Here is a 20562-nt window from a genome sequence, read left to right on the forward strand (position 1 = left end):
TTACAGAAAATGTAGCATGTTAAATTTACTGCAGGAGAAATGAGGCCAAATTTTACATCAGAGAATTCAAAAATAGCTTCATTTGTATTAGCTCAGTGATCTGCACGGAAGCTGTTAGACCACTCGCCACCTCTGCATTAACTAAGTTTTTTTTCCCCTCCCATTGTCACTGATAGGGACGAGTGAGGTGTTCCCTCCCCTCTCAGGGACCCTAAAATCTATGTTTGTAAAGGTGAAATCTGGTCCTGTTACCTGGGACACCCTCTTTCTCTCTTTCCCCCCCACCACTTCGTTGGATCACAACAGACTGTAGATACAAACCCAATATGTTCCTGATAACCAGGGGTTGAGTGAATACTTTCTGCCCTCGTTTGCTTGTTTGAACTGCCAGAGAAAACTGAAGCTAGAAATCAAACTGAATATTTTTTAAATTACAAAAATGGATACTAGAAAGCTGCTCATCAGTAGGCCACTGTGTAGAAAACATTTGTAAATGTTGTTATATTCTTTGTGGACGATGTTTGTTGTCTAAGTTTATACATTCCACTAAAGTTTAATGTATTCAGTTGCTTCTTCAAAGTCAGCATCGGTGTTTATTAATAAAAATGATCTAAGCATGTTGTATTAATTAGATTCTGCCTCCATGCTACCGGAGCTCATATGGGAAGGATATAATGAGCCACAGCCAGATCATCAATGGGCCGGAGTTTGCTGTGTAACAGCGCTCTCCATTATTATGTGCAAATCGGACAGCAACTACCAGTGAGCGCACATGCACAGTTAAAAGCGAAAATACGGAAGTAGCTGTCTGAGATGCGCTGCCCCTTTGTATGCTGTGTGAAAACGGCACCTCACCAGATGTATTGAACGACGTGAAGTTCCTGTACTGATGTCGTAGTTATGGACTAAACGCGCCAAAAAAAAGTTAGGGCTTGTCCATTCCCATTTAATGGCATGGTAAGTCTTAATTACTGCCAAACAAGCGCTCTGGCACTGAAAATTGACTTTTACAAATATGGAGTCTCATTACTTCAGCTTTTAATTATTGTTGGAGATTTAAAGAATTTTTTGTTTACTTTTTCTTTATAAGAACATAAGAAATAGGAGCAGGAGTAGGCCAATCGGCCCCTCGAGCCTGCTCCGCCATTCAATACGATCATGGCTGATCTGATCCTAACCTCAAATCTAAATTCATGTCCAATTTCCTGCCTGCTCCCCGTAACCCCTAATTCCCTTTACTTCTAGGAAACTGTCTATTTCTGTTTTAAATTTATTTAATGATGTAGCTTCCACAGCTTCCTGGGGCAGCAAATTCCACAGACCTACTACCCTCTGAGTGAAGAAGTTTCTCCTCATCTCAGTTTTGAAAGAGCAGCCCCTATCTCTTTTATCTCTCTCTTCATCCAATCTTTCTATCTCTCTCTTCATCCAATCTTTCTATCTCTCTCTTCATCCAATCTTTCTATCTCTCTCTTCATCCAATCTTTCTATCTCTCTCTTCATCCAATCTTTCTATCTCTCTCTTCATCCAATCTTTCTATCTCTCTCTTCATCCAATCTTTCTATCTCTCTCTTCATCCAATCTTTCTTTCTCTCTCTTCATCCAATCTTTCTTTCTCTCTCTTTATCCAATCTTTCTTTCTCTCTCTTTATTTTGCTTTCTGAACCTGATTTGACACTGAATTCACTATTCTGACTTACACTTTCTGGTTCGGACTCTACGCTGCTCATTGATGATCCCTCAATCTGATTGGTTAAGGAGATACACAGTTGCTTGCCCTGTTCACACAGGTCCCAGCTGCCCTGTAGAGGGTGCTGCGATGTTTGGATGACAGCAAATTGCTGTGCAGAACCCCATCGCAAGCCTATGGGCAAGTCCAAGTAGCCGCTCGTTCACCGCTCACAGCAAAATCTGGCCCAGTATGTTTATTAAGGATAGGGTGATATTTTCCTGTTCGATATGTCATGTTAACCCTGAATCTGATCAGTTGGATATGATAATGGATTTTAAAATCAACACTAATTTGAGCATTACAACACTATCAAAGCATGCTTCTGGTTTAATTTACATTTTGCTTTAAATTCCAAGCAGTCATCAGAGTAAACAGTTGTATTTTTCAGTAGCAGCCTTTTGCATTATGGGGAATGAAATTGGAATTTAACTGGTTTTGAAAAGATTGTTGTTCATGCTAAAAATGACCCGTAGCTAACTTTAGAAAGGACAGTTTATGATTTTGTAGCTAATATTCATTATATTTTTCTAAGAACTAAGGGCTAAACTAGAGTTGCAACACTGAGAGCAATCCAATTTTGACTCTGGAGGGCAGATCTGACTGTGCCTCTTGCATTTAAAAAGTTTTTTTTGCTTATTATCCAAATGATAAATAACTCCTACTTTATTTTACCGGATTATAGGTTATGTGAATCAAGAAATTCCCCATCCTACAAACCATCACAAATGTGATTCAAGGGATAGGAGCCATTTTGACTACTTAGATGTTGTGCTCTGGCGATTAATGTGAAAATCTGAACCATTCTCACAGTCCAGTCATTTGCTGTGCCTTATAACAAGATTAGGACACCCTCCCCCTTTCCCGTGAACCCTATTTCAAAATAAAAATCGATGTACCAAGATGTGCTACAAATGCCCAAGATAGACTATTTGACTTGACTGTTGTTGAATAATTGAATTTTCCACGTGTTTTGAAAGGTAATGTATTAGTAAATAACCTGTTTAAATAATTAAGCACAGTACAGAATTGATTAGATTAAAATTTTGGATTACTGTAGCACTGTGTAAGGTAACTGCTGCCTCTGTGAATGGGGAGAGGATCAGAGGACAGATGGATAAACATTTAATCCAAAACACAGAGATCATTTTGTGTGTTGAATTTAGAGAAAGCTACCATTGCAGTCAATTTTACCACGTCCTTAAAATGTCCTTTTGTGTCCTAAATCCATGAAGCATATATTTCTCTCTGGAAAAAATTGAACGATTCAAAACATTGAGTTAATGGCTGCCTTGAGTTTAATGTTGCACATTATTACCGTTGAGATTATTGACCTTGGCTTTTTATGAGGCTGATAATTTACATTGAAAATGATACAGCAATTTAGTCTTTATTGTAAATGAAATGTGAAAAGTTAATGATCAAGAATTGCTTTTAAGCTGCTTAGTACGGTTTATTATGTTTTCTATAACTTTTTGTCGATGCATCTTGTCTGAAACAAATAGTCACTTAGAAAAAAAATCTTACTTCTAACACTGAAAATAAGTAACATATTCATGGGGATCTCATCCTTATCCATATAGTTAAAAACAGTAGCCCTGCTTGAGTAGTCAGCCACCACTTGGTCAATTTTGGTGCTGAACAAGGTTTTTGGAATAGTGTCGGTATGCAGCACTCCCAGGTCAGGTGTAGCAACGTAAAGGTCCAACATTATTCTTTCACTTCGGGAGCTGGGTTTGAATATACTCTGAATTAATAAAAAGAAAGATTTTCCCTCTGTTGGCTGGGCCTTAGTGAACAGTCTCAATACATTTGTGAGGAATCATGGGTTGACAGTGCAAAAGCACTCAAAATGGCAGTAAATTAGGAATATCAGGGACACCCTAAGTGGCTATTGTAGGAAATTGAAAATATTCCTACTGATGGTTGGTGTTTTGAAGCCAGAATTAAGAAGACACTCAGAAGACAGTCCAGAATGTCACCCGAGCACAACGCAACGCCATCAACGCTCTCAAGACCAACCGCAACATCGTCATCAAACCAGCGGACAAAGGAGGAGCCATTGTCCTACAGAACAGAACGGACTATTGCAAAGAGGCATACCGACAACTGGACAACCAGGAACACTACAGACGGTTACCCGCAGATCCGACCAAAGAACACACCCACCAGCTCAACAAACTGATCAAGACCTTCGATCCAGACCTTCAAAGCATCCTACACACTCTCATCCCACGTACTCCCCGTGTGGGAGACTTCTACTGCCTCCCAAAGATACACAAAGCCAACACACCCGGACGTCCTATCGTATCAGGCAACGGAACCCTGTGTGAGAACCCCTCTGGATAGATCGAGGGCATCCTGAAACCCATCGTACAGGGAACCCCCAGCTTCTGTCGCGACACTACAGACTTCCTACAAAAACTCAGTACCCACGGACCAGTTGAACCAGGAACACTTCTCACCACGATGGACGTCTCGGCACTCTACACCAGTATCCCCCACGATGACGGCATCGCTGCAACAGCATCAATACTCAACACCAACAACAGCCAATCTCCAGACGCCATCCTACAACTCATCCGCTTCATCCTGGATCACAATGTCTTCACCTTCGATAACCAGTTCTTTACCCAAACACACGGAAGAGCCATGGGGACCAAATTTGCACCCCAATACGCCAACATTTTCATGCACAAGTTCGAGCAGGACTTCTTCACTGCACAGGACCTCCAACCAACACTATACACCAGATACATCGACGACATTTTCTTTCTATGGACCCACGGCGAAGAATCACTAAAGAGACTACACGATAACATCAACAAGTTCCATCTCACCATCAAGCTCACCATGGACTACTCCTCAGAATCAGTTTCTTTCTTGGACACACGAATCTCCATCAAAGACGGGCACCTCAGCACCTCACTCTACCGCAAGCCCACGGACAACCTCACGATGCTCCACTTTTCCAGCTTCCACCCTAACCACGTCAAAGAGGCCATCCCCTATGGACAGGCCCTGCGAATACACAGGGTCTGCTCAGACGAGGAGGAACGGGATGGACACCTACAGACTCTGAAAGACGCCCTGGTAAGAGCGGGATATGACGCTCGACTCATCGATCGACAGTTCCGACGGGCCACAGCGAAAAATCGCATAGACCTCCTCAGAAGACTAACACAGGACGCAACCAACAGAGTACCCTTCGTCGTCCAGTACTTCCCCGGAGCGGAGAAACTACGCCATGTTCTCCGCAGCCTTCAACATGTCATCAATGACGACGAACACCTCGCTATGGCCATCCCCACACCTCCACTACTCGCCTTTAAACAGCCACCCAACCTCAAACAGACTATCGTTCGCAGCAAATTACCCAGCTTTCAGGAGAACAGCGTCCACGACACCACACAACCCTGCCACGGTAACCTCTGCAAGACATGCCAGATCATCGACACAGATACCACCATCACACGAGAGGACACCACCCACCAGGTGCATGGTTCATACTCCTGTGACTCGGCCAACGTTGTCTACCTCATACGCTGCAGGAAAGGATGCCCCGGAGCATGGTACATTGGCGAGACCATGCAGACACTGCGACAACGGATGAACGGACACCGCGCAACAATCGCCAGATAGGAGGGTTCCCTCCCAGTCGGGGAACACTTCAGCAGTCAGGGACATTCAGCCACCGATCTTCGGGTAAGCGTTCTCCAAGGCGGCCTTCGAGACACACGACAACGCAAAATTGTCGAGCAGAAATTGATAGCCAAGTTCCGCACCCATGAGGACGGCCTCAACCGGGATCTTGGGTTCATGTCACGCGACACGTTGCCCCACCAGCGAACAAAAGCTATCTGTTTTTAATATAATGGGTCATTTGCTGGCTTTCTCTGCCTTCCGGATGTTTCTGCCTCTCTCTCTCTCTTTTTTCCTGTTTGTTTTTTTGTTGAATGTGTATTCGGGGGTTCTGTAGGTGACACCTCTCTGTCTGAACACGGTGATTGCCTTGGCAACGGGCAGTTGCAGGGGCAGTCTGTAAACACCATGTATTGTTCTGTGATGTATAAATGCGTAGGCTTCAAGGAGCTCCTGACATTTACCTGAGGAAGGAAGAAGCCTCTGAAAGCTTGTAGATTTCAAATAAAAATCGTTGGACTATATAACTTGGTGTTGTAAAATTGTTTACAATTGTCAACCCCAGTCCATCACCGGCATCTCCACATCAGAATTAAGGCACGTTGCTGAGTGAGGAATGTTGGCTAAGACACCGGGACTACTCTTGAAATAGTGCCATTGGATCTTTTACAGACACCTGAACAAGTAAACGGTGCTTTTTCTTTAACATCCCATTTGCAAGATGGCACCTCTGATAATGCAACAGTCCCTCTAATGCATTGGAGTGAGATTTAAACCTATAAGCTTCTGACTCCGAGGTGAAAGTACTACCAACTGAGCCAGGTTGATACTCAGCAGCCAGGAGCAGTGATACTATTGTAGATGAGTGCACCGGCAAGACATTTCCCTTGAGAGATTCAACTGTTAAATGTCTGTTCTCCTAAAGTGAGATTCCAGTGACAGTAGTCCCACTGCTGAAAAATCAGGATGCAGTATGCAGTACTTGTGGAATACCTGCCCCACTCAAATTCAGCTTTGTCAAGGTGTAATTTCTCTGATCCGTGTTTAAAATGGTGTATGTCTGTAGTTATAACAAGCAGAGGTGTGAACTGCTTCCAGTAATTATGATTCAGTGTGAAATATATCTTTCCATAGCCCGTTAGTGCCTGTAGACATTAAATGCTGAGTCAGATTTTTTTTGTCGTCCACATTTTAAAGCAAAGTTGTCTGTTCTAAGTTTTTTTTAATGTTCCTTTAAATAAAACACAGTGATTATGAGGCGTTGTAATTAGATCCCCAGTTTTATTGCCTTTTAATGAAGGGAGCTCCATTGTTTTAAACAACAAATAGTAACATCAAGTTTTGAGCAGTAGTACTCTCCTTTTTACAAATTTATATAACCGTTCTGGAGCTTGTCAATTTCAGGTCCTATGATCGGAAAGCAGCAATTTCCTTTTTTGTGTTTCTGTTTTTGTAATCTGTATTGCTGTTAACCTTCTAGCCATCTCCATATTGAAATGATGATCTGGCTTTAACACTTGGGATATTTTATAATTCTAACAATTACATTTTCTCATATCAGTAATTACTGTCAGAAATTATTTGCCCTCTAACAAAGAATTTCCATGACCGCTGAACAAGAGTTTTGGTTTCTCTTGCGTCACTGTGATAATTTGTCTGTTGCTCTGATCAGAATTAGACATCTGCATAATGGAGAGATTTGTTCTCTCATCCTTGACATTGGTAATTTTATGAGTGGAGATCTGGGATATCCAGGGATCAATAAGCATTGTTTTGAAGTCTATGTAATTTTGCCTGACTGAGATAGATCAACATCTATTTGGACAAAAAAAGTGTTGGTTTTAAGGTGCCAATTATACTAGAGCACCAGTACTTGTAGATGAAACTCTGAATTGGCAGTGCTGGTTCAGGGTGCAGCTGCAGTCACTTCTTTGTTGCTATGAAGAGAGTTTCTGCCTTGCAGTGGCACAAAAGTGATGGTATAATTCTGGTGTTGGGTCCCATTCTGACTCTGGAAGGCAGCCAGTTGAGATCTTTTGGTGGGACCACTTTGCACTGCTTGGAAGCAATACCGTGTGAGGTATAATTTCAGTGCAGCATTGAGCTGGATTTAAAATCATGCTTAGGGTTCCTTTGGACTCATTGGACACTTTATAACCTTAAGCAGCGGCTTTTTAATGTTCAAGAAAATGGACACTCCTGACCGTGTGAGCATTTAAAATTTATAGTCTGCGAGCGGAGCTCACGCTTGTAAGTGCATACGCTCAATGCTCCATGGGAGGGCAATTTGATATTCACACTATACAATAGATGCTGTTGACTACAAACCACTCTTTGCAGCTCCTGGTCTCTTTAAAGTGCAATATAATTGTGTCCTACACTGCCAGCTCCCAATTTATGCTCTGCCCATGACAATGGAGCTCTGAGTATGTGTGTGACATGAACAAAATCAAGGATGTTAAACTGTTTTTAAAAACATTTTTTTCCAGTGACATGTGCAACTTGAAGCTAACAAGGCCCTACTCGCTTATTGGGAATGTTGTTTTAGATTAATCTAGCATCCAAAATTCATACACATCCCTAATCAGTGTGATTATCTAAGCCAAAGGTAGTTGAGTACCCAGAAGGGTAACCTTAATATTTTTTTGATATCCACAGAACCATTTCTATTGAATCCAGGCAGTGATATATTTTATTCTATAGCACACACAAAGATTACATTCAAATAATTAACATTTGATTGGCAGCTTGATTTGGAGGTATAACTTTGTTATGATTACAAATAGCATTACTACTTGTACTTGCCCTGAAATTGTATTGGTGAAATATTATTATGGGTAAGTTTTATATACAGTGTTGTTTTCAGTCTTTAAATAATTGACTGCAGTTTTTTTTCTTCCAGGGGTTGGCAAGGTTTAATTGCCCATGGCTGTCATTCACTTGTATTGATCATTGATCCATACACATCGCAGACAATTCAGGTTCTGGAACGGCACAAAGCAAATGTTGTGAAGGTATTCATTGTTCACTGTATGCATTAGGTTGCTTTTAGCTGCACGTTATATTGCTCATGCATTATCAGTGATAAACTCAGTTCTTCTCCTTCCATCCCAGTTAAAAAGTGACCAATTAGAAAGGACATTAGCTAGATTTGAAGTATATCAGCCAACCTATTAAGTACAATTATGCTGTAATGCAATACTTTAGTAGCAGATAATTAAATTTGCTAAAATGGATTCTGCTGCTGACAAATGTTAAAAGGAAATACTTTAGCAATTTCTTTAGCAGAAAAGGCTTTATGCAAAATTAAAGCTTATTGCCCTTGATACCATTACGCACCCTTTACTCTTGTCTGTTTTAGGATTTGTAAGAAACCTTGTAAGAATACTGTCCAGTATTGACGTTCGATCTCACAAAGAAGAATTGCAGCGCTGACTGAGAGGATTGAATCCATATAGTATTATTTAGTTCCAGAAAAGTGTGTTAACTCGGGGCCTGGAATAGTGTAGTCATTGGTTACTGAATAAATCTTTTCTAGGCCAATAAATGCTGGCAAAACGCAATCAGTAGTTTGCCAGCATAACCTTGGTTTGAAATTTAGGAGGCTTTGCTCTTTTCTCTTAAGTAATTCCATTCTATAAACTTAAAGGTTTCCCACTTTGCTTTTGATAACCTGGACTGGAGTAACTGAATGCTGAAGATTAACTGATTAAAATTGTTTCCATGTTCTGAAATGGAAAGTTTAGTAAAATTCAAAGCAATTTTTGAAGCTTTGTCTGGCTCTACTGTCTTTCGCATATCCACTTTATAGCAAAAAAGGAGGAGCCCCCTTTTTTTTAAATTAAAAAAGATATAAACTAAGTGATGAAGAGCATTGGATAAAGCCTGCTGTATGCCAAGTACTTTTGGTTATTTCTGGGATGGAAACAACCCAAAAAAGAAAATAGGAGTTATTGGACTCTTCATTCAGGCAGGAAAGATAAACAGATATGATACAACAAAATCCCAGTAATTGGACCACTCCCTAAGCCAACAAGGGAAACTGAAGTCCATGCAGATGGGAGGTTTAGTGTTCCTTCAGGTGGCTTCATTTTCAGTCTTTGAGGCTCAAAACAACTTGCTGCAATATGTTCTGTCAGTGCGATTTTATGTTATTTTGTTGGCTTTTGGAGCTAATTGAATTCAGTGTTTGGCAGAAAATGCTGGAAACACCAATCAGTTCCGGCAGCATGTTTGGAGCGAGGAAGGTACGGTTAACGTTTTGGGTCGTCGGCCTGAAATGTTTACCCTCCATTCCTCTGTCCATAGATACTGCCTGACCTACCGAGTGTTTCCAGCATTTTCTGTTTTTAGTTCAGATTTTCAACATCTGCAGCATTTTGCTTTTGTTTCAGTGTTAAGCATCTCCCTGAAAGTGGTTTAACGCCGTTCTGAGAAATTGACAGTTAACATTCATCAACTGCTAATCAGGCTTTAATTATGCATAGCATCAGTGATGATCAATTGATGATGTTTTGCACCATGCTTGTTGTTCAAACAAAACTAATAATTAATAGGTTTCATTGATTTTGTGCTCTTTTTAATGATATCTGCTTTCCTCAGCATAATTCATATGGTTGAGAAGTAAAAATAGAAATGTATGAGTTAGTGGAGGGATGTGACAAATGAGCAGCAGATGGTAACAAAATGGTTAGCTACTTTTCTATAACCCTTTTGCCCTCAGAGCATATCAATTTTTTGCACTGAAATTTTATTGAACTATAAATGATTATTATGCTATAATTGACATTGAACCGACAGGATGCTCATAAATGGAGAGAAACACACTGCCGATTTTTGGTGATCTCATTAACGAGTAGCATCATCTAAGGTCAAGAAGTTCTCCAGTTGCTTTTTAAGGGGATCTGCAGTATTAAAATATCCATTGAAGATCTGTGAATGAAAGACCTTGCTTCTTTCATAGACAGAATAGTAATGATATGTGTGCGCGCGTGTCCGTTAAGCAACATTACTTGTAATGGTGTCTTTTGATGCAACAATGAGAAATTCGTCAGCATTCTTGAAGGTGCTAAGGATTCCTAAATTGCTGAATGTATGCAAAAACGAATACTGTCAAACATGGGATTGTGGTTTGATCATTATTAAGGCTTAACCACCCTTGACCAATTAGTTTTAGGGGCTTAAAAATAAAATCCATCCCCAAAAGTGATTTTGCACAGAGCTTAAGAACTCCAGAACACATCATACCTGAATTATATAAATCCTGTTACTTTGTGGAGCTGATCAAAGGATGGCATACGTTCTTTGGAGTCAAGACTGAACAGAGTGTCTATTGACACCACCGTGTTAGCCAATGAGTTGAAGGCGGGCAGAACTTGCGGCAGGACTCACAGCACATAGTATATTTTACAGCAAACAAAGTCTATTTACTCAGCAAACAGAGTCTGTTTAAACAGCGCACCACAGCAAACCATCTACAGAGTCTATTTAAAAAGAGTCTCTACGAACTACAGCAAACTCAGCTCATGACCGAAACTGCAGCAACATCTCCCAATAAAAGCAGGGTGATTTCTCCAGCAAATTGTAGCGAGTGAAGGATATTTACATACAAATGATGTGCGTAAAATCAATCCCAGTCACTTACAGCCATGCGGCCTCCAGGTGTGATTGACGGGGGAATTACTCAATCATCTCCATTCAGGCCGTGAATAGTGGTGTCACTATATGCAGCCAAGACTGAAAGGCACCCACTGTTAGCTGCAACATCTGGCCTCGATCAGTTATAAGGGCAACATTTGTTCTCACTAAAACAAGCCAAGGGAACTAAAAGTGGAAAAATGTGGGATTATAAATCATGGGCTGAGAGGCATTAATCTCTCATCTGGCTGACCTATCTGTTTAATTAATCTAATACTATGCACCCTATTGGCTGCTATTCAGGGGTTGAAATTTCTCTAATATTTGAGTTGATATTAGTGTGCAAGATAAATCTTGGGAGAACTCCAGAACACATCATACCTGAATTATATAAATCCTGTTACTTTGTGGAGCTGATCAAAGGATGGCATACGTTCTTTGGAGTCAATTTTGATGCTTGTGCTTATGTACTAGGTAGAGGGTAGTCAAGGTTTGTGTTTTTTGTGATGTATGGAATGCTTTTGCCTACAGTACAGTATGGGTGATAACTGCTTTAAGGTCTACTGGGCCTCTCTCATAACTTGCATTAACAGAGCAGCTGTGGGTGTGAAGAGAGTTGTGAAGTGTTGGGCCACCATGAAAGGGAAAGTGAGTGACTAACTTGGAAGATATAACCTTCCAGGTTGGCAACAACACTCCAGTTTAAAAAAATTATACAGATGGGAGGCTACTTTGTATTAATAGTGCAACCTGTGGGCTTTTCTCTAACTGGTTGTTTAGTTTTTAATCTGCTGCCTGTCTTGTTTATTTTGGCAACTACTAGTCCTGCCGTCCAATGGTTATCAAGTCTAAATTGAATTCTGATGAAGAGTTACACAGCCAAAATGTAACAACAGCCTGTTCTACAGATACTGAATGATGCGCTGTATATTTCTAGCATTGCCTGTTTTGATGTCTAATTTCAGGATCTGCTTTAATTTGCACAGGTAAAATGGGCTAGAGAAAACTACCACCATAACATTGGTTCTCCCTATTCCCTGCGTCTGGCATCTGCAGATACCGTAGGAAAGATCATTGTTTGGGATGTGGCTACAGGAGCAGCTCGATGTGAGATTCAGGAGTACACCAAACCCATTCAGGGTAAGAGATCATGTTATGATAGGAGCTGGCATAGTGTAAGTCTAGTGAGTTCTACACGAATACAGTGTGTTGCTAATGTTGTAGTAGACTATTCTTTGTTGCTTAACCCACAGTGTTAGACTGACTTTCTCTGAATAATAAAATGATGGAGTGATAATCCCTCTTAATTTATTTTCAAAATACCATATTCTCACTGTTGGCCGGATCGTATGCTGTATTTGAAAATTATTAGAAGTTCTCCAATTTTATTGTAACAGGCAACTAATGGGAGGGGGAGGGTTCATTAATATCTTTATCTTCAACCATGGTAGGGCGCAGCATGTAAGTGCAAGAGACAAGGCCAAAGTGTTTGCAAATGCCTTCAGCCACAAGTGCCGAGTGGATAATCCTACTCTGCTTCCTTTCGAAAACCAACCGTCATAGATGCCAGTGTTCTACCAATTTGGTTCACTCCATGTGTCTGAGTGCACTGGACACAACAAAGCCATAGACCATGACAACATCCTGCTTTAGTGCTGAAGACCTGCGCATCAGAAGTAGCAACCCCCCTAGCCAAGCTGTTCCAGTGCAGCAATGATGCTAGCATTTATTCGGCAATGTGGAAGATTGCCCGGACATGTCCTATCCACAGAAAAAACAGGATAAGTCAAGTCCAGCCAGTTACTGTCCCATTAGCCTCCTCCTGATCATCAGTAAAGTGCTGGTAAGAGTCATTAATAGTGCCATCAAGCAGACCCAATCACCCGTAGCTTGCCCACCGATGCTCAGTTCAGGTTCTGCCAGAGCCACTCAGCTCCTGATTTCATCGCAACCTTGATCCAGAATGGAACGCAAGAGCTGAATGCCAGAGGAGAGGTGAGAGTAGCTTCCCTCAACATCATGGCAGCATTTGACCGAGTAAGGCATCAAGAAATTCTAGAAGAACTGAGATGATTGGGGTCAAAGGAAAAACCCTCCTTTGGCTAGACTCACGCCTGACATGAAGATGGTCGTGGTTGTTAGAGCCTGATCACTGCAGTGCCAAAACAATGCTGCAGGAATTTCTCAGGGAAGTATACTTGGCCCAACCATCTTCAGCTGCTTCAACAATGACCTTTCCCAAATCATAAAGTCAGGAATTGGACTGTTCTCTGACTATTCCACAGTGTTCAGTTCCATTCACAGCTTCTCTTATAATGAAGCAGCCCACGCTGACAAAATCCAAGCTTGGGCTGACGAGTGATAGGCAACATTAATGCCACACAAGTGCCAGGCAATGAGCACCTCTGACCAGAAAAGGCCCTAACACCCCTCCCTGACCTTTATTGGCAGTGTCCTCACTGAGTCTCCCATCATCAACATCTTGGGGGTTACCATTGAGCAGAAGCCTACCTGGATCAGCCATATCAACATATGGCTACAAGAGTAGGGTGAAGACTGGCACTCTGTGATGATTGGTTCACCACCGTGGTGCCAAACTCTGCACCATTGCTACAGACTCCATTCTCTTCCCTGGCTACTGTTGCAGGCTGAACCAGACTGTTATTGACCTTGGAGTTCTATTCGACCCTGAGCTGAGCTTTCAACCCCATATCCTCTTCAACAACAGGACTGCTTACTTCCACCTCCACAAAATGACTTCCCTTAGCCCATCTGCCATTGAAATCCTCATCCAAGCCCTTTTCGCCTCCAGGCTCTGATATTACAATGCACTCCTGGATGGCCTTCTATTAAACTCCAGCTCATCCACAACTCTGCTACCTATATCCTTTTCCACTCACCCTCTTTTCTCCCCCTCCCCCACCTCCACCATCCCTGCTGATCTACATTAGCTCCTGGTCTTCCAATGCCTTAAATTTAAAATTCTCATCCTTGTGTTCAAATCCTTCTGTGGCATTCCCCCTCCCTACTTCTGTAATCTTCTCCTGCACCACAACTCCCCCATGTCCGAACTCTCCATTCTTCTGCATCCCCACCATTGTCAGCCATGCCTTCAGCCACCTATGCGTCATGTCCTGGAATTCCTTTCCTAAAGCCCCCCTCCTCTCCACTTCCCTCTTTTTAACTATCTTTAAAACTCACCCCTTTGACTATCTCCTTCTTTGGCTTGGCCTCTTTTTTCCTTACACCTCTGTGAGGCACCTTGGGACGTTTCTGTATGTTAAAGATGTTAATTAAATGCAAGTTGTTGTTGGAACAATACTCAAAAAGCTCAGTTTTATTTTCCCAGGGCAGAACAAATTGCTGCCTCTATCATGGACTCGATAGCCACGCTCTCCATACACACTATAGTTGCAGCATGTACTATTTGCAGCATGCACTGCAGCAACTCACCAAGCTTACTTCGACAGCACCTTCCTCCCTTGCGATCTCTACCTATGAGAAGCACAAGAGCAGAAATGTGTTGGGAACATCATCAGCTCCAGATTCCTCTCCAAAACATACACGATCCTGACTTGGACATAAATTGTAAACAATTTTACAACACCAAGTTATAGTCCAGCAATTTTATTTTAAATTCACAAGCTTTCGGAGATTTTCTCCTTCCTCAGGTAAATGGTAAACATTTACCTGAGGAAGGAGAAAATCTCCGAAAGCTTGTGAATTTAAAATAAAATTGCTGGACTATAACTTGGTGTTGTAAAATTGTTTACAATTGTCAACCCCAGTCCATCACCGGCATCTCCACATCATGGACATAAATTGCCATTCCTTTAATGCTACTGAATCAATATGCTAACGCCATTGTGGAAGCGCCATTACCAGAAGGACTGCAGTGGTTCATGGAGGCCCACTAACACGTTCTCGGGACAACTAGCGATTGCAGCCATTCGATGAGGTCTTCAAATTAAGCTAGTTTTCTTGGGTGCACAGGCATTAGTAGGCACGTTTTAAACGTTTAATATTTAATTTACGAAGAAACTGACTAGTGTACACCAAAGAAAGAAGTTTTTTTCAAGTCATTTTCAGTGATTTAAAATCAGAATACTCACAGGTGGAGGACTGGACATTCTTATTAAAAATGCTTATTTTTAATGATAAACCCATTTTCAGCTGTATTAATAAAACTGCACCAGGTTACCACTCTTAAATACATCAATGAATACTTTTTATTGCAAAGAAAAACGATTAGGCTCCGTTTAGGTGCTGGATTCCGCTGATTCGTGGAAGATTTTTCGTTTATGTTTATGTTAATGCATTTTAGCGAAAACTTGACCTGTAACCCGCCGGCACAATTTGCCTATTGTGCCCAGGGCGTAAACTCTACCCTAAGTTTTTATCCAGATGTGACGGCGTTGATAAATGTGTGTGCCTATCAGAATCTCCTATGTTCACCCAAACTATACTTCCTAAATTTAAACATAATTGTTGGGATTTTTGAAATTTCCAGAATAAGATACCTTTTATAGGCAAAATATATCGCTATAGCCATGAGCACTTGTAAGCGTTTCTCCTGTATATTCATGAAATATGGTACTTGTTCTTTGCACAATGTAAATCCATCAACAACCTGGCCAGATTCTAATCTCTAACTCTCCCACTTTGGCTTTCTGGAGTAATGGCAAATCGTTTTACTATTTTAGTAATTTGAACCAACTTGTGATGGTTTTGTGCCACAGACCTCTATAGGGCATATACTATTTTCATTAAAGAAAACTACATGAAATGTGGTTTTGGTCAATAAATGTTGGCCTGTGGAGGAATTTCTGAGACTGTATAGCCAAACTTTTGTCATGTTGTCCAGTGCACAACGAGGTGTGGGTCGATAATGAAATAATAAATGTATGGATTTGCACTGACTGAGTTTTAGCAGAATAGAATGTTGGCATAACATGAAGTCAAGTGTTGAAACTGATTAAGGAATAGGCTTTTGCTGTAACATTCAACTGCAAGTGCTTGGCTTTATTTGAAATTGATAACGTTACCCTGGGACAAGGAGTCAGACTGCACATGAAAAGCCGTGTAAAACTATTTCAATACAATAACTTTCCTCTATTATTTCTCCCAGTTCAGTGGATTGGGATTTTACATTCTCAATCCCATTTGTATTTTGTGAGTTGCAACTTGAAGACTTCAAGGAAGATCTCTTGTAGAGCGACCCACACTAAAAGTCTTGGGCAGAACATTATTTTGATCCTGAACAAAGTTGGAGTGTTTCTATAGGTCTCGACTGCTGTTAGTTTTAGTTTCCCAGTAATATCTAATAAAATTTTTTGTAAATTTTATTTTTACTTTTGGGTGGGGAGAAAAGGGAGCAGCAGGTCAGTTGGTTTGTTGGGACTCTTATTATTACCCTTTGAGCTCATTTTTGCTGTATTTGTCAGTTTATAAACTGGTCTCAACAAGAGTACATTTGTATTTATTTAAAAGCTTACCGTTGAAGATACACTTGGATTGCAGAGTGCTGGCTTTGTAAATGTAAGAATTAGTAATTGAGTTCTGCCTGTACTATACCAGGGGATTGGTGCATAGGAAGATTGAAACTGCTCAATCTTGTTTCACGTAGTATCTTTTACAGTCACCGGAGAGGAGCAAATGGTCCATTGGCCTGATCTAGAGTTGAGCCAGGTCCTAGAGGTGAGACGGTATGCTAATTTGTTGTGCCACCCCGTCTCTAGAATTTTTCAGACACCATTATTAAATTTTACAATGTTGTAAAAATAATCCATGTTCCTGTTCTCAATCATAAAGGAAACATTGTTATTAACATTCACTGTTTGCTTCTTGCTAATAGAAATGGAGTGGCTGTGGAATCAGGATGCCTCTCGGGACCTGCTATTAGCGGTTCATCCACCAAACTACATTGTTCTTTGGAATGCAGATACTGGTACCAAATTGTGGAAGAAAAGTTATGCAGAAAACATACTCTCCTTTTCCTTTGATCCCTTTGAACTATCGAATCTGGCATGTAAGTTGATTTAACTTTATCCTTAAATAGAAGGTATTAATCTGGTGTACGCAACAGGGTGCAGTTCATTTGGCAAGGCAAGATTAAAACTTGACTTGCTGTTACAGTGGAACATCCTCCTGTTACTTGTTGCAATGATTTCTGTAAAACAACTACGATGGTACACAGTCTACTGCAATTTAGTAATTTGCTGTAACTAAAATATGATGGATGAAATTTTAAACTCTGAGTGACTGTAGAGGGCATCCCTATCTTGGGGACTCTGAAGATTTATGCTACAAGTTTATTTTTCTATAAACCTTGAACAAATTTTAAAAACTGTCTCTGTTCAATATATTGAATAGTCAGGATGTTGGGAACATTTGACTATGTGCTGAAACATCATGGGGTAAATTTTAACCCCCAAGAACGGGTGGGATGGAGGCGGGTGGGCAGTGAAAATTCCAAGTTTTCAGAGCTTGACCACATCCTGGCTCCAACTTGCCCACTTCTGGGTTTAACCCAGGCAGATTTGTCTGCCCGTGAAGAGCAGACACCAGCAAGTCCCGCCCCCAATTAAAGCCGGTGGGCCGATACTTAAAAGGACAATGTACCTCATTGAGTTACTTAATATTTTGTGTATTGGACAACTAAAATAAATTTTAACCTTACCTGTTCGGGTTCCCCATCACTTCCGATTCATGTCAGGTGAAAGCAGACGGGAAGGGCTGGATCCATGAGGTGAGTGCCTTTATTGCGCTGCTTGTGGGCCTGGAGGAGCAGGAATGCTTCATTCAGGCTCAACAAGCTCACCTGGCCAACAGAACCCCACCCCCCACCCTCGGCCAAAACCTCCAACTCTGCACCGGACCTCCGGTGACCTCCTTGATGGTCCCCTCCGATCTTCTTGCTGTCCTCCCCCCCCCCCCTCACCCCCCCAGCCCATGATTCCTCCTTCCCTTCCTCCGATCCCCTGCTACAGCAGGCCTTCCTGGCTGATAGCCAGCCAGCCTGTCAATCAGGCTGGCTGCTGGGCGTGAAAGCCGGAAGTGAAATTGATGGGCCTCATTAAGGTTGCGATCTGCATCGTGACCCACCCACTTACCTTCCAGGTTTTGCACCCGGAAATCTCCCCCCCCCGCCCCCCACCAAGCTCCCTTGCCAGGTCTCAGTTTAAAATTTACCCCCATGTGTTTCAGCTTTCCCAACTCCACAAGATTTGATAGTAGATGTAAAAGTGGGTTCTCTAATTGGGAGTTCAGTCATATGTGTGTGTGTGTGTGTGTATAAAATCTTAACTTTTTATAATAAAAATACCACATTTTAAGAAAGGAAAACCTAGAGATGTTGTTTTGCTGGAAATACTCTAGGCCGTTGTCCTTATGTAACCTAACTCTGGAATGTTCTTTTAAGTGCTGTCCTTCAAGACCAAGAAATGCCTCTGTAATGTGATGTGCACTTAGCAACATTGTGTTGCTTAAGGTTATGAAAGGAATATTTTCTACTTTATCTCTAAGTCAGAAGCAGTCCCACTGACCTCCTGTTTTTCCCTGTGTGACTTTTCTACTTTTGTATTGATGGGGAATGAAACTTTTCCAAATTTTCATGCTGAATTCCTACATAAGCCCCTACTGTACTGCATCTCCATGATATTTTTCACTCACACTGGCCTTTCCTGTGGCTTTTCTGAGTGATGCTGCAAAAGTAGGCAATTTTTTTCTGTACCAGCTTCAGGGGCCGATCAGCATTCTGCAGCTGACATATGCTACACATGCTGATCTGAAACCAGATGTAGATTGTGATGTACAGTGCAGACCAAAATTGCACTGCAGATGGTGCATCACTGGATCTCGGACTAAGCTCAGTCGGAGGAGAGCTGTGCGCGTGTGTATTTATTTTGTGCTACTTTGGTCCACGTTTAATGGTTAAGATGAAACTGTTCAGTTTCATCTTATGTGGAGGGGGGAAGTTTTATAAATCTCCTACATAAGACACCTGCTTTGAAGTATTGGGATCAACATGTCAGAAAAGCTACTGAAGTATTGCAAAATTAATTTAAACAGTATTTCATCAATTTCTGGTTCAGGAAATTATATAGTCTGATGAGGTAAGTGAAGCCATAAGTAGTTGGTCAGCCTAGACCCTTTCTAATCTAACTACATAGTCTTTTTTGTGTTATGACAATGTGAGCACTCATGCCATTTCCCAAAATACTTAAAACTTCAAGGCTGGGGAGCTTTGCACAAGTGTGTAAATATGTATACACTGAACTTTCTCCTGGCTGAGCTCAGTTCAAGCGCCAGTGGAATAACACTGGTTTTCACAGTGCAGATGGTAATCTACATCTACTTGTCTAAGTAGGTGTATTCGAAGGGCAGTCTTGCATTGCTGTTCTGACGCTGAAAATTGAATTGTTTTATGGTGTAGATTAGACTAAGACTGCAAGAGCACATGCATTGGTGACTTACATTAGGCAACATCTATTGAGAGATCGTCTTTCCCTTAAGTACAATAAACATTTCCAGAGGTGACCCGAAGTAAAGAAAGAACAAACTTGCATTAGATAGCGCCTTTCACAAACTCAGGATGTCCCAAAGCACTTTACAGCCAATGAAGTACTTTTGAAGAGCAGTCACCATTGTAATGTAGGGAAACATGGCAGCTAGTTTGTGCACAGCGAGAACCTACAACTGTAATAAGATAATGAACAGACAATCTGTTTTAGTGATGTCCATTGAGGGATAAATAGTGGCCAGGACATTGGGGAGAACTCCCCTGCTATCGAATAGTGCCATGGGATCTTTTATGTCCACCTAAGAGAGTAGATGAGGCCTCAGTTTAATGTCTCATCCAAAAGACGGCACCTCCTACAGCGCAGCATCCCCTCAGTACTGCACTGAGGGCTCAGGCTGGATTATGTGCTCAAGTCCCTGGAGTGATGCTTGATCCCACAACCTTCTGATTCAAAAGTGAGAGTGCTACCACTAAGCCATGGCTGACACCCAAGACTGGTGTTTTAGTAAATAACTTTTTTTATAGCCACTGGAAACAGTAGTTTTCAAATTAATTTTAGAAACTACAATGTAAACATGAAATGAAACCTATTTTTTATGTATGAGAGCTATATGACAGCATATTAGGACAATTATTTTAAAATCTGTGTTCAGTCTTGAATATGCTGCTGTGTAGCTAGCCCAATGTGTTCGGTGTTCCAAGTTGTTGTGCTATAGAAAATAGCACACAAGCTTGCTGCTACAATTTTAACAACCTAGAGAGTCTGTCTATTGGTGGGAGGCACTGAGTGAAAATGAGGTGTTTCTCTGCAGAGAGAAGAAATTAACTGGGGGAGTTGCTTCAGGCATTTTTTTCAGATCCCTTGGTGGTTGGCTGGAGAGTGTATTGTTTGTTATTTTCAGGTTTTTTTTTATTCGTTCACGGGATGTGGGCGTCGCTGGCGAGGCCAGCATTTATTGCCCATCCCTAATTGCCCTCGAGAAGGTGGTGGTGAGCCGCCTTCTTGAACCGCTGCAGTCCGTGTGGTGACTC

At 41.5% G+C, this 20562-nt stretch overlaps 1 protein-coding gene across 2 annotated transcripts in view; it reads left to right on the forward strand.

Annotated features, from left to right (window-relative positions):
* The window catches only part of wdr11 (WD repeat domain 11), a 101537-nt gene that overhangs the window by 12866 nt on the left and 68109 nt on the right, over positions 1-20562 (forward strand). For both annotated transcript variants that reach the window (XM_068002253.1, XM_068002254.1), the window contains exons 2-4: positions 8275-8386; positions 11996-12149; positions 16864-17037. In XM_068002253.1, coding sequence (XP_067858354.1) covers positions 8275-8386; positions 11996-12149; positions 16864-17037 — 440 coding nt within the window. The remainder of the gene's footprint in view (positions 1-8274; positions 8387-11995; positions 12150-16863; positions 17038-20562) is intronic.

The sequence above is a fragment of the Heptranchias perlo genome, chromosome 21 (assembly GCF_035084215.1).
Source record: "Heptranchias perlo isolate sHepPer1 chromosome 21, sHepPer1.hap1, whole genome shotgun sequence".
Taxonomy (NCBI): Eukaryota; Metazoa; Chordata; class Chondrichthyes; order Hexanchiformes; family Hexanchidae; genus Heptranchias; species Heptranchias perlo.